General features: G+C 40.5%; 1 protein-coding gene across 1 annotated transcript in view; it reads left to right on the forward strand.

Annotated features, from left to right (window-relative positions):
• Positions 1 to 12,611: 12,611 nt before the first annotated feature.
• Positions 12,612 to 13,639, forward strand: part of STOX1 (storkhead box 1) — a 40,847-nt gene continuing 39,819 nt past the window's right edge. The window contains exon 1 of the mRNA XM_063434210.1: positions 12,612 to 13,014. Within this exon, the coding sequence (XP_063290280.1) occupies positions 12,702 to 13,014 (313 nt within the window). The 5' untranslated portion in view covers positions 12,612 to 12,701. The remainder of the gene's footprint in view (positions 13,015 to 13,639) is intronic.

Consider the following 13,639-nt stretch of genomic DNA (forward strand, 5'->3'; position numbering starts at 1 on the left):
TTTAATTGCTTAGATCACGCTCATTGTTTAGACATGTAAGTATGCCTGATGTTTCATATCCTTATAACAAAAAAGAAAAAATAGGTTTTACCTAACGACTGTACCTGTTATGCAACATATGTACGTACACCTTTGTTTTGCTTTTCCTCATGCCTGTAATGACCTTATCTTTACCTCAATAAAAAAAGCAGATTGACATTAGAAAAAACGAAAAGATCATTTTGTACGTATCGCTATAGTGATGACATATGAAGATGATGTACCAACCACACGTGATGTTCAATTCTATTATTATTATTATTATTATTATTATTATTAATATGTATAAAGCGCCAACAAGTTCCAAAGCGCTGTACAATGGGTGGACTAACAGACACATATTAGTAACCAGACGAGTTGGACACACAAGAACAGAAGGGTTGAGGGCCTTGCTTAATGAGCTTACATTCTAGAGGGAGTGGGGTATAGTGGCACAAAAGGTAAGGGTATATGCACAAGGTAAGGGTATATGATACATTCTCAATAAAAAATATTATTACAAAATGCATTTCCCCGGTCTCAATGTTTCTCCGTGAACTTTTCACTGACTTGCTTCTCTCCTCTCAATCAGTATTCTCTGATTCTTTTTCTTTGTGTTTTTTATGCACTCTCCATTAGTCTGTCCCCCTATTATTCCTGTTTCTTTTTGCACTCTCTGCCCCCCCTATTCTTTCTGTTTCTCTCACACAGTAATGGATTATCCGAAGCACACCGGACCAGGATATAAGATCATGGGAAGCAAAATAATAAAATGCAAAAGTATGTGTTTATTAGAAAAAGGGGAAAAGAAGAAAAAAAAATGGTAATTATACATTAAAGAACCACTCTAGGCACCCAGACCACTTCAGCTTAATGAAGTGGTCTGGGTGCCAGCTCCTTCTAGGGTTAACCCATTTTTTCATAAACATAGCAGTTTCAGAGAAACTGCTATGTTTGTGAATGGGTTAAGCCTTCCCCCTAATCCTCTAGTGGCTGTCTCATTGACAGCCGCTAGAGGCACTTGAGTGATTCTCACTGTGAAAATCACAGTGAGAGCACGCAAGCGTCCATAGGAAAGCATTATGAATGCTTTCCTATGTGACCGGCTGAATGCGCGCGCAGCTCTTGCCGCGCGTGCGCATTCAGCCGACGGGGAGGAGAAGAGGAGGATCGGAGGAGGAGAGCTCTCCGCCCACCGCTGGAAAAAGGTAAGTTTTAAACACTTTCCCCTTTCCAGAGCCGGGCGGGAGGGGGTCCCTGAGGGTGGGTGCACCCTCAGGGCACTCTAGTGCCAGGAAAACGAGTATGTTTTCCTGGCACTAGAGTGGTCCTTTAACTATAAACATTAAGAAATTAAGAACGTATACAACCAAATTACTAAGTCATGTATTTGACACGGTGTAGAAATACCCCATCCACATACAGAGAGGCTGTAGATTGTATTCAATTTGTGTGTTTACATTTAGATTTCCTATACAGGAGTTGAGGATAAGAAGTTGAGCCAGGATATACACAGGAAATTGTACACAGACTTTGGATATGGACTAGACAGTGACCTGTGGTGAACAATACACTGAGAATATAACCATTACAGCAACAACAACAACATAACATAAACACAATCACTCAGGAACCACACTGTAAGGACAATAAGATAAGGAAACACCTGTTACATCACAGGTCTCCGTTTGGTGGAAAATGCTAGTTAGAACATTTCTTGAGGGAACTATGGGCAAAACAGCCAGAGATGAGGATTGGCAGAGAAAGATACCTAACAGGTAGCAGGCAAAGGACTGAAACATCTTCCAATTCCAAAATAACTTATAGGGGTATGCTAAGAGAAAATAAGGTGAGTAGAAAGTGTGATTATAGAAACATTACAAAACCAACAAGAAAATAATTTTTAAAAGTGAAGAACCACAGAAACAACATCAGATGAACAGTGATGTCATAATCCTGCTACACTGAGCTTAAGGTTAAGGGAAATTATATCTTATATTTGTTTCACAAACCAGAAAAGGATAAACCCTTTTTGAACTAGATAGATGGAGATGCTTGTACTATGAAATATCAGTACTAATCCCAAAGGTGAATAAAGATGGCATCCTGGTTACATGATGTCATCAAGTGAAATTCCATTACAAAATGTTCCTAATTCATCTTTAAAGATGCCTATCTGTGCTCATTTGCATGTTGAGCTGGGAATGCTGAAAAAAATGTGGAAATTATGTTATGAAAGTACTGTCCCCAAGGCAAATTTTGCAAAAGTCCAAATTGAGATAGGAAGCCGCAGGTGATCAGATGATCAAATCTCATCTAATTTTAAAAGTTTGATAAAACTGTGGGGGGAGTATAGCTTATTTGGTATTAAATCAAAAGGGTACATTAAATGCCTCTTTGCAATTCACAGCAATCCTCCAATATAACCCCAGTAAAATTTTAGGTTATGTCTCATGTCCTTAAATGTTTGAACACAGATAAAGAATGTCTTGATCCCCTAATACAAGAAGAAGATTCAAATACATTTTACCTAACACCCCTGGTCCTGATCAAATTACAAAAAGTAGATAAATTATTTTAACTGGAATTCTTTTGTCACCTTCTATAATAGTTTGTAGAAGATACACAGTGATGTATCACTGATGACAGGCAAATGGAAAAATGTCTACCTTCTCGGGCAATTCACACCTATGCGTCAATGTGCAAAATAAATAAACAAAAACCTCATCTTTTGAAACCAGGTGTTGATCCCATAAATGTTTACTGCTTTTGATCAGGCTGGTGTTTTGCACATACAGATTTCTAGCATATTGGTTTTGAAATAATTTTACAAACTACAAAATTCTTCTGTCAAGCAGAGACTCTCAATGTTTAAAACAAAGAGTTGAGCGAGAGCATTTCTGTTGACAGTAGTCAGTTCACATGAATTCGTAACAATTCTGCCTTTAAGAATCCTCACCTGAAGGATCTGTAGCTGTTATAATAATTTAATGGCCACTAGTGGTGCTACTAAATTTTAGTGTATGCTGCCTTTACAGCAAGATAGGGGAGAAAAATATTTGCTAAAATCAGAGCAACATTTTTAGTCTGTGTTTTCCTTAACGAAAACAATCTTATTATTGGAGTATAAGACACACCTGTGATGGAGCTTCTGAACTCCGACTGAGTACTTCCTCCAGATCTGCTTGCTACTACCAGGGGACTCTGATCTGAAGTACTTCAGAGTTGAGGTTCCTGGCAGTAGCGAGGAAGCAGACCTGGCGGAGGTTCTGAGTTGTGGTACAGGAGCTCCATCACAACATCCATATATTTTAACTAGAAATTTAGAAGAAGAAAAATATATAATAGCCAACACCCCTTTTGGACCAACTGACCTCTACTGAGGCCAAACAGGCTGGGAATATTGTTAATGCATTTCAATGAGATGGGATGTGTATAAACATCGAAAAGGAAGGAATAGAAAGAGAGAGCGTGGAAGCAGGAGCAAATAAGGGGTGTGAAAAGGTAACATGGGGAACCATGTCAATGGACTAGTGCTCCATGGTCAGGGAGAGTTCATTTAGTTGTCCTAAAGGAAGAAGGTGGTTGATCCCCTCCTGGGAGAACATTAACTGTTCAGACAGCTACTGACCCCAATTGAACCATGGTTTTGTATTGCATTGGGGATTTTTAGAAGACGTTTGTGGGGCCGCATTTCTTCAATTTGAAGAATCCTGTGTCAGACTCTGGGCACCACTTTCTGTTTTCAGAATACAATGTATTAATGAGATTATCTACGGTGAGGAAATGACAATTTTCTGATGTACAATACCAATCGATGATCAGCTTGTATCCTAACTCATGATAATAGGTAATAATACATGACCATCGAAGGAACTTTTGATTCCATTATGTTCAATGTAGGGTCAACTTCAAATCATGTTTGTTGCTGGTATATTGTTACTATTTTTCTTTACTCTTTCCTCCCTCTTTCCTGTGCTTATATCATCCTTTTCATTTTGTTGCCCATGCTGTCTTTCAAATTTGACTTGCTGTAATTCATTTCGCTCAAATTCTATTTGCTCCTGCAATTCTTAGTTAATATTAATCTGTTTGTTTGAACGTTCCGCTATGATAAAGATGTTTAGAGTGCAATGGAGATTTAAATGGTCAAATATCCATAAATTAATTATGGAGGAGAATACTTCACTTGAAAAGACTTTGCAGAGGCACGAATAACAACAGGAGAAACAGAAAGTCAAGTGTAAAGTAATTGAATTTACATTTAGAATGTACGGTACTTATTTTTTAACAAATCACATTAGATAACTGACATGTAATTTAAGGTGATGTTTGCAAGAAGTAAAAGTTGATGCACTAAACATTCCTTCTTGGTCAGTGGAAATGACTAATGCCCCATTCACGGCTAATTCCCTGTTGTTGTCTGGTTCTTAGTCCATAAATCCAGAAGACTTCTGCTTTATAAAGGAGATTATGTAATTCACTCCCTCTTTGGGATGGTTTGATTTATATCCCTTGAAAAGAAAACTTATTGTGCCCTTTGTGCAACTCTACAAAAAAAAAACCCTATTTAATGGAGACTTTTTGCATCCTTTTTATATTACTCACTAGCGACTAGTCATTACATTACTTAATCAGTCTAGTAGGGTTATTACGATGAGAACTGCTTTCTAAATACCGCAGTTGTGAGATATTAAACTGACTGGCTTATGTTAACTCATGTGCAGTTAAATTGTCTCTGTCACCCCAAAAGAACAGTTCTCCAATAATTTCTTCCTCTCTTCTACTCTCCGGATATGTGTAGCATTACTTACCTTAAACGGTCCACGTAGTCCTCCTCCTGCTGCGTGGCCTGACCGCTCCACATGTATTTCTGTATTCCTGATCTTGGTTTATCTTGACCTGTTTTTTTGCTGTATTAATACGTTAAGTCCGACCATTCTAAGGCTCGGTAATACGTTTTTGAGATCCACCTTTTGTGGGTTTCCACTTAACTGCATGTTGGGATACGACTCCCATGATAATATGTTCTTCTTTTCTGCATTTCTGATCTTTTTTTCGTAAAATACATGAGACAACGTAGGGACAACTTGGTCTCCATGCTTGGTGGAGCTTAAGGCAAATTCCACTTCCTTTGTCAAGCTTTGTAAATTCCCATTTTCCCACAATACTCACTTGCCTGTCGAGTCCCTTGTTTATGAACTCACGATTTATTCTCTCTCATCAGTATTTTCCTGAGCCTCCCACATGTCCAGTATAATTGCCTTTGCTTTTTGCTGTAGCATTGCTTTATAGACTGCTGCTGGGGTATTTTACTTTTTACCATTTATTAAGAAATAGACATCAGAATAATCATATTGGATAGAAGTGTGAAGACACATCGAAATATAACAGATAATATTATACATTTTGAAAGGTTGTAGGGAGTAACATAGTAACAATGATGAATTTAAAGGGACACTCCAGGCAACTAGACCACTTTTGCCCATTGGAGTGGTCTGGGTGCCAACTCCCACCACCCTTAACCCTGCAACTGTAATTATTGCAGTTTTTAAAAACTGCAATAATTACCTTGCAGGGTTAAGTCCTCCTCTAGTGGCTGTCTATTAGAACATACAGTTTGAACATATAGTTTGGCTGGAGGCTGGAGTAACTAGGAAAAAAACATAAAACAGCTGATCTATAATTTTGGATGTATTGCTCAAAACATGTGGCATATTCCACAGTAATAGAGGAAACAGCATTGCAATAAAGTAGCACAATCTCCACTTGCAGTGCAACACTTTAATAAATACAGGTGTAACAAATATTTAAAACTGGATACACAATTTCACTCTCTACAGTGACGCTACACTCTCAAGGCTGCTGTAAGCTCAAGGCCTAGGTCCCAGGGCTCGCATCCGAATCTGCCTGCAGGTCCAACCCCCTAGTCCGCCAACAAGGGTAAGTAAAGTTTGATGCAATATGTGTTTATAGTGGATGCAGTGTGTGTGTTTATATATATATATATATATATATAGTGGATGCAGGGTGTGTGTAGTGAATGCAAGATGTGTGTAGAGGAGGCAGTGTGTATGTGTATAGTGGTTGCAGAGTGTGTGTGTGTGAGGAAAGTGGATGCAGTATGTGTGTATAGTGAGTGCAGTGTGTGTATAGTAGATGCTGAGCAGGTTTTTTTTATAATTATTTTTCTGATAATTGGACTTATTCCCCCCTCCCTGCATTTTATCTGTGGCCCACCCTCCTTGGCTCTTATCATGGACAAGATCACTTGATTCCCTGGTGGTCTTGTGGCACAGCAGGTTCTATACTGAGGAGGGGGCCCAGGAGTCTCCATCTTTCGCCTCCGGCAGCCAAACAGCAGGTCCTCTAATTCTCTCGGAAACCTGGCTTGCGTTGCGGAGTGTTGTCACAGCTACCTGCGGCTCGTAATAGGACACTGCCAAAGGTGTAACTTTGAGTCTTCCAGGGTCCCTCTTCATTATAGAAGACAACAGGGGCTCACAAGTGCATACATATATATATATATAAATCAAAAGGGGAAAAGGCTGCACTCACGGTCTTCCATTAAAACTTACATTTATTGGGTATACATTAAAAGATCCACGTTTCAGTCCTTCATCTAGGACATTCCTCAGGGTGTTTGATCCACAGATACATACAGATATATAAACACAGATGTGTATATATATATATATATATATATATATATGTAAAGGTAAAGGTATAGCTATAGGTTACTAAAGGTAAAGCAGAGCTAGGCAACCTGCAACTCTCCAGATGTTGTGGCCTACATAATCTGCCTTATGGCTGTAAGAGCATTATGGAGGATGTAATTCACAACAGCTGAAGTGCTGGAGGTTGCCGAGCACTGAGCTAGACCATAGAGCTATGGTAGATGTAATATAGAAACTGTCTCACAAATGACAGGAAAGGTAAATGTGGCAGGGGAGATACAATAACGATATCCAGCTGTTCTTAAATGCTGCGATTAAAAATAATAATAAACAAAATAATTTGAGAATATTTTCATTGTACAGGGTATATATTACAGTACACAGCCTCACCTGTAAAGTTACAGCTTCACTCAAACATAATACTCTAGAGCAGGGGCAGTCAACCTTTCAGTAGTAGTGTGTCAAAACAAGATCTTGGCGTGCCGGTCCTATTATTTTAAATTGAGGTGTGTATGTTGTCATTTTCTGTTTGTGTTTTTTATGGGTGCTGCAATTGCTTTGAAGTGTTGTATTTGTGTGTATGTGGGGTATTATATTGTATATGTTCATGAGTAGTTTGCGGTGTTGTGTGTGATATCTATGAATGTGGGCAGTGTGTAGGGGCCGCTTGTGAAATTGTGTGTGAGAGGCTGCTTGGAGGGTTGTGTGTGTGTGTATGTGGATTGTTATTGGTGTTGTGTTTGTGGGGTCAGTGTGCGTGTTTGTGAGAGTTTGTACTATTTGTAAGATGGGGAGGCTTATTCTGCAGCTCATTGTATATATAGCAATGTGGGCGGCTTCCCTGGGATCCAGTGCCGGGCAAGGGCAGGAGCTGCAATATCTGCTCTGGACTGCTCTAAACCAATGCGGATTCCCATTCACAACTGCTCGGAGGAAGTGATCTAAGTGCTACATTGCTTAAATTGAGGATTGTCCCTTACAACCTGCAGGTTTAACTAACAGATATCTCAAGTCCCACTAGGACTCCTGAGAGGTCAGAGTCTGTTTGGCTCTGGCAGCCTTGAGTGCCGTGCATGGCCTACGTGCCATAGGTCGCTGAAACCTGCCCTATAGCATTCAGCCGCAAACATTCTTGTTTCTTGTTGAGTATTGAGCAATACCTGCCTACACTATAGCACAATGCAGCAAGGGCAGCTGTGAAAATGGCAGATCTTTTGGACTTCTTAAAGGAACACTCCTGGCACCATAAAAGCTCAACTGGAACAAAGATGTTATAGTGCCAGCCAGAAGGTCCCTGCTGCTGGCTTACCTTTAGTAGTTACACTGTCCAACATTTTAACCTCAAAGTGATGAATGCAGCGCCATTTAGCTCTTTCCCTGTCCTTTCACTTCTCTGAAATTGTTGAAAGAGGAATCCTCGGACAGAGGTTCTGCTTATTGACTGAGAGAGTCTAAGCCAAGCAGTCGTTCCCCGTTCACAAAAAGGCTTGAGAACCTATGGTGTTTTTTTCATGAGGCGTTCAGTCTGAGGCTTCCTTTTGTAAGAATCTCACAGAAGTGGAAAGAACAAGGGCACAACTAAACTGCACTGGATTTAAGATTTTTGAATTAAGCCATTCATAAGTGGTTTAACCCCTAGAGGTTCCTGGCACCATAACAACTTAATTCTGATTACATTGTTATGGTGCCGCCCTGGAGTGTTACTTTAAGAGCAAAACTTCTTCAGAAGACATACAAACACTGGGGCTGTAACCTCTGCCAGACAGCTTTAAAATCTACACTTTATAGGATGGCAGAGGTTGGCCAGATCTGTAGTTAAATCTATTCAATCTTTGATTTATATATATAATTATTATTATTTTTAATAATCTCATGTGGGTTATTGTCTACGATTTGTGCATTTTAAGCAAAACCAACCAAGCTTAAAACATAAATTGCATCCGGTTGTTCCATTTTGGCCGAGTGACAGTTCTTTCACTTTCCTACAATTTACAGTTTAGTGAATAATCCTTCAGATGGAGTCAGACTTTAAATCTTCTTTTTCGATATGGACAATAGATTGATAGATGAGAGGCATATGGTTAAACAGATTTTTGCTAAACCTATATATTTTCTAGCACCTTTAACAACATGAAGCATAGATTCTTTTTTGTACTATACCACGTAAACAAGAAGCTGTTTGCGGTATTAAACCCATAATCTACGTTCTCATTTTACTATACATTCACTCCCGTCATACCCTTGCTGCAAAGTGTGTTTTATGTCAAAGGACACATAAATTGTATGTAGAACTGCTAAATGTATTTGGAGTTTAATTTAAACAAAAAGTCAGATTACAACAGACACAGCTGTGATTTAGTGTAAATTACAATCCGTAAATACACTTGACAAAAAGAGACAGCTGATGAATTCAGATAAGGGACAGGGATTATGGGAAGACAAACAGATGATTAAAATAATGACCTGATTTGTAGGTCAGTACTCTTTCACTTCAATAGAATATTCCAACATTCTAACACTATGTGGTGTTACTCAATTAACAGTCTATAATCATGAATATAAATAAAAGTCATGGCCTCCGTGACATCCTGACTGACATCTTGTAACAGCTGAACGACATATTTCAAACCAGTTAGACATCAGTATTTTCTTAAAACACCTACTACATAAACACATGCTAATTAGGTGTTTATCTAATCTCTGGGTTATTCCACTGTCAATCCTTAAAGATAGACTCTCTAATCATGCTGGGTACTTTCTTTGTTTCCAATTTTTTTTTTTTTTTTAATCACCAAAACTGCAGATAAGTATAATACAAGAAACAGCCATCTGTCTGGGATCATTGTTTTATTTGAGATAAATTCACTGATTCGTTCAATCATAACAACAACAAACAGAGACAAAAGAAAAAAAGTGTGCAAAATATTAAAGTGAAATAAAGGTCGCTAATTTCAACCAAACAGTAATTAGTGCTTCAAAAAATGTTTGTAAACACAGAATAAAACAAATAAAAAGAAGAAAAATGTGTATGCGCAAAAGTAAAACAATTTAGTGTTAGAAAACGCAACTTTTGAATATTTATATTTTGGTTGGAAGATAAAAAAAGAAAAAGGCAAAAAATTGCATAATATGTAATGGACAAGGACCAGATCTCTTCCAAAAGACAAAGTGTCTACTCATATTCTTCAGATTAACCGTTATTGCTCAATATTTGTGTCTATAATGCAATTCCACCATAATGGTGACTTGGTGTTACGTCTGACAGTCATGAGCATACCCAAAAACAAGAGAGGGGTAGAAAATAGGTAAATTGTACATTTGTTTATAGAGTGAGCATTTTCTATTTTCATTAGTTAAAGTTCAACTTGCTGTCTGATAGAAAAGTAATTTATTTATTGTGGTCATCCTACTGAAGAATATTCTTGGTGTTTCGAATGGCATCTCCGTAGTCCTCATGCTTTGCGAAGTGGGTCTTGGGTGCTCAGCAGACCCAGTGTATCCAGATTTGTTTTCCTTCTGTGCCGAGCTTGAAAAATATCATCACGTCTGCCTTGTAAATTTTTTTTTTTATTCTTTATTTATGTTGACATATATGACATGCATAGATCGAATACATTTTGTAACTCAAGCGAATCTCAACATACACGGTTCATAAAGAGTGTAGTAACATACAAATCGTATAGTCATGCAATGGGTGGCAGCCTAAGGCTCTTCACCATCACCCTCAAAACTGGCGCGTTGGTTACCTTGACTCCCTCTGATACTGCAAGTTACTTTCAACCTTAGTTTTGTGTTTTATAAGAAAAGAAAAACAAGAAATATTCGACAACATATGAAACTGAGCTATCGTGCAAGTACTTAAACATTGTAGGTGTGAGCCCTCTGACTGTCGTACGCCCTCTAACCTATTATTGTGCTGCGCAATGAGTGTCCCTTTGTCCTAGAGTTAGGGAATCTGCATCACGTTTCTTGCCCTCTGGCCTTTTAGGAATCTAGTGGATCTCCCACTGTGGGTATTATTGCATGCTTTATATGCTGCCGTTAGCTGGCAGGGCCCTCTGAGGGAAGACCACGACTTGCTCACATTTGGTCACACCTGGTCCTTAGTCAGTTTCCGTGGGTTTCATTAACCCAGGGGGCTATCTTCCCAGGGTGCCCATATTTTCTGAAACTGTTTTTGAGTTCCCCTAACTCTTGCCGTCAGGTCATCCATCATGTGTACCTCCCTTATTCTATTAATGACCTCCGCTATAGATGAAGTGGTCTGTTTAAGCCAGTCCGCTGCCACCGCTCTCCTGGCTGCTAGGGTTATTTTATGGATGAGTTTTTGTTTGTGTCTAGTCCACCCATCTATTGTTCTACTGAGTAGGTATAGCCACAGGTCTAGAGGGGGGGCCCTGGTCATCACTTGGGATAGTAAATCTCTAATTTGTTGCCAGAATCGTTCTATCAGTGGGCATTCCCACCACGTGTGGATGTATGTCCCTTTCATACTGCACCCCCTCCAGCAGACGTCCGTAGGGGACTTTTTCGTTTGGTACAGCTTTACAGGAGTTGTGTACCACGAAGCATCGTCTTAATGGCCTGCTCCTGTATCGTTACACATACGGAGGACGTGTGATTGGCTTCCCAAATCTCCTGCCACTCTATTCCCTCTAATTGCTCCACTAGGTCCCTCTCCCACTGTTCCGTGTAAACCAGACCTCCTCCTTCGTTAGTTTCAGAGCAGAGGGGAGCGTACAGCCGAGCTATCAGACCCGTAGGCATATGGTCCTGAAGGTATATTTGTTCGAAAAACATCATGGGTTTTTGGTCTGCCTTGTAATTTGAGTGTTTTGGCATTAAATATGAAATTCCCTTTGAATTCTCACTTTAATTGATTGTAATCCACCCAGTTCTGAATTATAGTCAATTGAAACCCAAATGACAAAGGCTAAAACATATCATACCAGCTATTTTAGACAAAATGTTATTTTGTCATTAGTATTATATTTTGATTCCAATGGGAGTTTAACAAAAATATCTGAAAAGTGTCTTTTTTCCCCCCTTATAAATCTCTACAAAGTAATTGACCCTAAAGTAGGCAGCTGGCCTGCAAAAGGACTGAAATCCTAGAGCAATTAACAATTTATTTGTGGAGCAATGCTGGGAATTTGAGCACAAGGCTAATAAATGTGTTTTGTTATTTTTTTTACCAAAACTTTTTAAAGGGACACTCCAGACCCTTAAAGCTCTTTAGCTTTCACGTTGAACTGTATTTGGAAAGCTATTATTGGACAGCCACAGAAAGTCTGGGCTGGTGAAGATGCAGAGGGCCTGTAAAGGCTTTAGAGAAGAGGTCTGCCGTTTTTGAAAGCTGTTTGTAGATATAACCTCAGTGAAAAAATGCATAATTAAATGCATGCATGTTTCCATATTGGCAAATCTACTAAACAATGTTTTTATTGTATTTGGGCAGTGGAGTGCCCCTTTTAATGAATATAGTATATGCCATGTAATGCCTACTACTCCTTTCTCCCACAATCACATTGCACTATAATAAACATAGGGGCGTGGGGAGGTACTCAACCAATTCTTGGCATAGTTTTAGTTTTTATTTATTTATGTGTATGTTAATGCCTATTTGGCATACCAAACAAGTAGAAAGGAATAAATGAAAAATTATATATATATATATACACACAATTTGTGTACAGACATATATGGAGGCAGACTGTAACCTTCCATCTGATAGACCTTTCTCCACCACTCTCTCCCTGCCAGTCCCACACTAGGAGCCCCCCATTACACCTCCCACCTCCTGTCCCCACACTTCATCCCTGCACAGCCCAAGGTGTTCAGCTTGGCCCCGCCCCCGCTCCCCATTGGCCGGCCCGAGGATGATTGACACGTTCTGCAACCCGGGCTGCAGTGTAAGTGATACTCTGCGCTGGGAGAGAGGGGGGCTCGGTGCGGCGCTCGCTATTCACGATCCCATGTACGGAGCGGACGGGCGCTAGGAGCAGGATGTCCCGGGACAGGGTGGTCCAGCTGGCCCCCAGCTCCATGGCCTTGGTGCTGTGCAGGCTGGCCGAGGAGAGAGGCGGCCATGGGGACGAGGAGAGAGGCAGGCAGGTCTTCCAGGACTTCCAGGCGGCCAATGCTCGGTGTTTCTGGAACCAGAGGCTGGTCCGGGCCGTGTCCGAGGTGTGCTTCCAGGGCTGGCTGGAGAGCTGGGTTCTGCTGGTCCAGGGGCAGAGTACCAGCCTGGAGGTGCTGAGAGATGCCTGGGTCAGGAGAGCCCTGAGACCTCCCAGGGGATTCCTCATCACTGCACTGGGTGAGTACACACTGAGTGAGCAAGTGCTGCTCTGAGAGTGAGTGGACACTGGGTGAGTACACACTGAGTGAGCAAGTGCTGCTCTGAGAGTGAGTGGACACTGGGTGAGTACACACTGAGTGAGCAAGTGCTGCTCTGAGAGTGAGTGGACACTGAGTGAGCAAGTGCTGCTCTGAGAGTGAGTGGACACTGAGTGAGCTAGTGCTGCTCTGAGAGTGAGTGGACACTGAGTGAGCTAGTGCTGCTCTGAGAGTGAGTGGACACTGAGTGAGCTAGTGCTGCTCTGAGAGTGAGTGGACACTGGGTGAGTGGACACTGAGTGAGCTGGTGCTGCTCTGAGAGTGAGTGGACACTGGGTGAATACACACTGAGTGAGCTAGTGCTGCTCTGAGAGTGAGTGGACACTGGGTGAGTACACACTGAGTGAGCAAGTGCTGCTTTTTGAGAGTGAGTGAGTGAGTAGATATTGGTGTGGATGAGTAGACCCTGATGTGAATGTGGAGGCAGGGCTGCTATGGTAACATTGCATTTATTAACTGTAATATTAATTAATTAACCCAGTAGATGTTGCTAGGAGCTCTGAATCTGATAGAATTGGTTACATGTTTTTATCTGGTTTGCTATT

The sequence above is a fragment of the Pelobates fuscus genome, chromosome 10 (assembly GCF_036172605.1).
Source record: "Pelobates fuscus isolate aPelFus1 chromosome 10, aPelFus1.pri, whole genome shotgun sequence".
Taxonomy (NCBI): domain Eukaryota; kingdom Metazoa; phylum Chordata; class Amphibia; order Anura; family Pelobatidae; genus Pelobates; species Pelobates fuscus.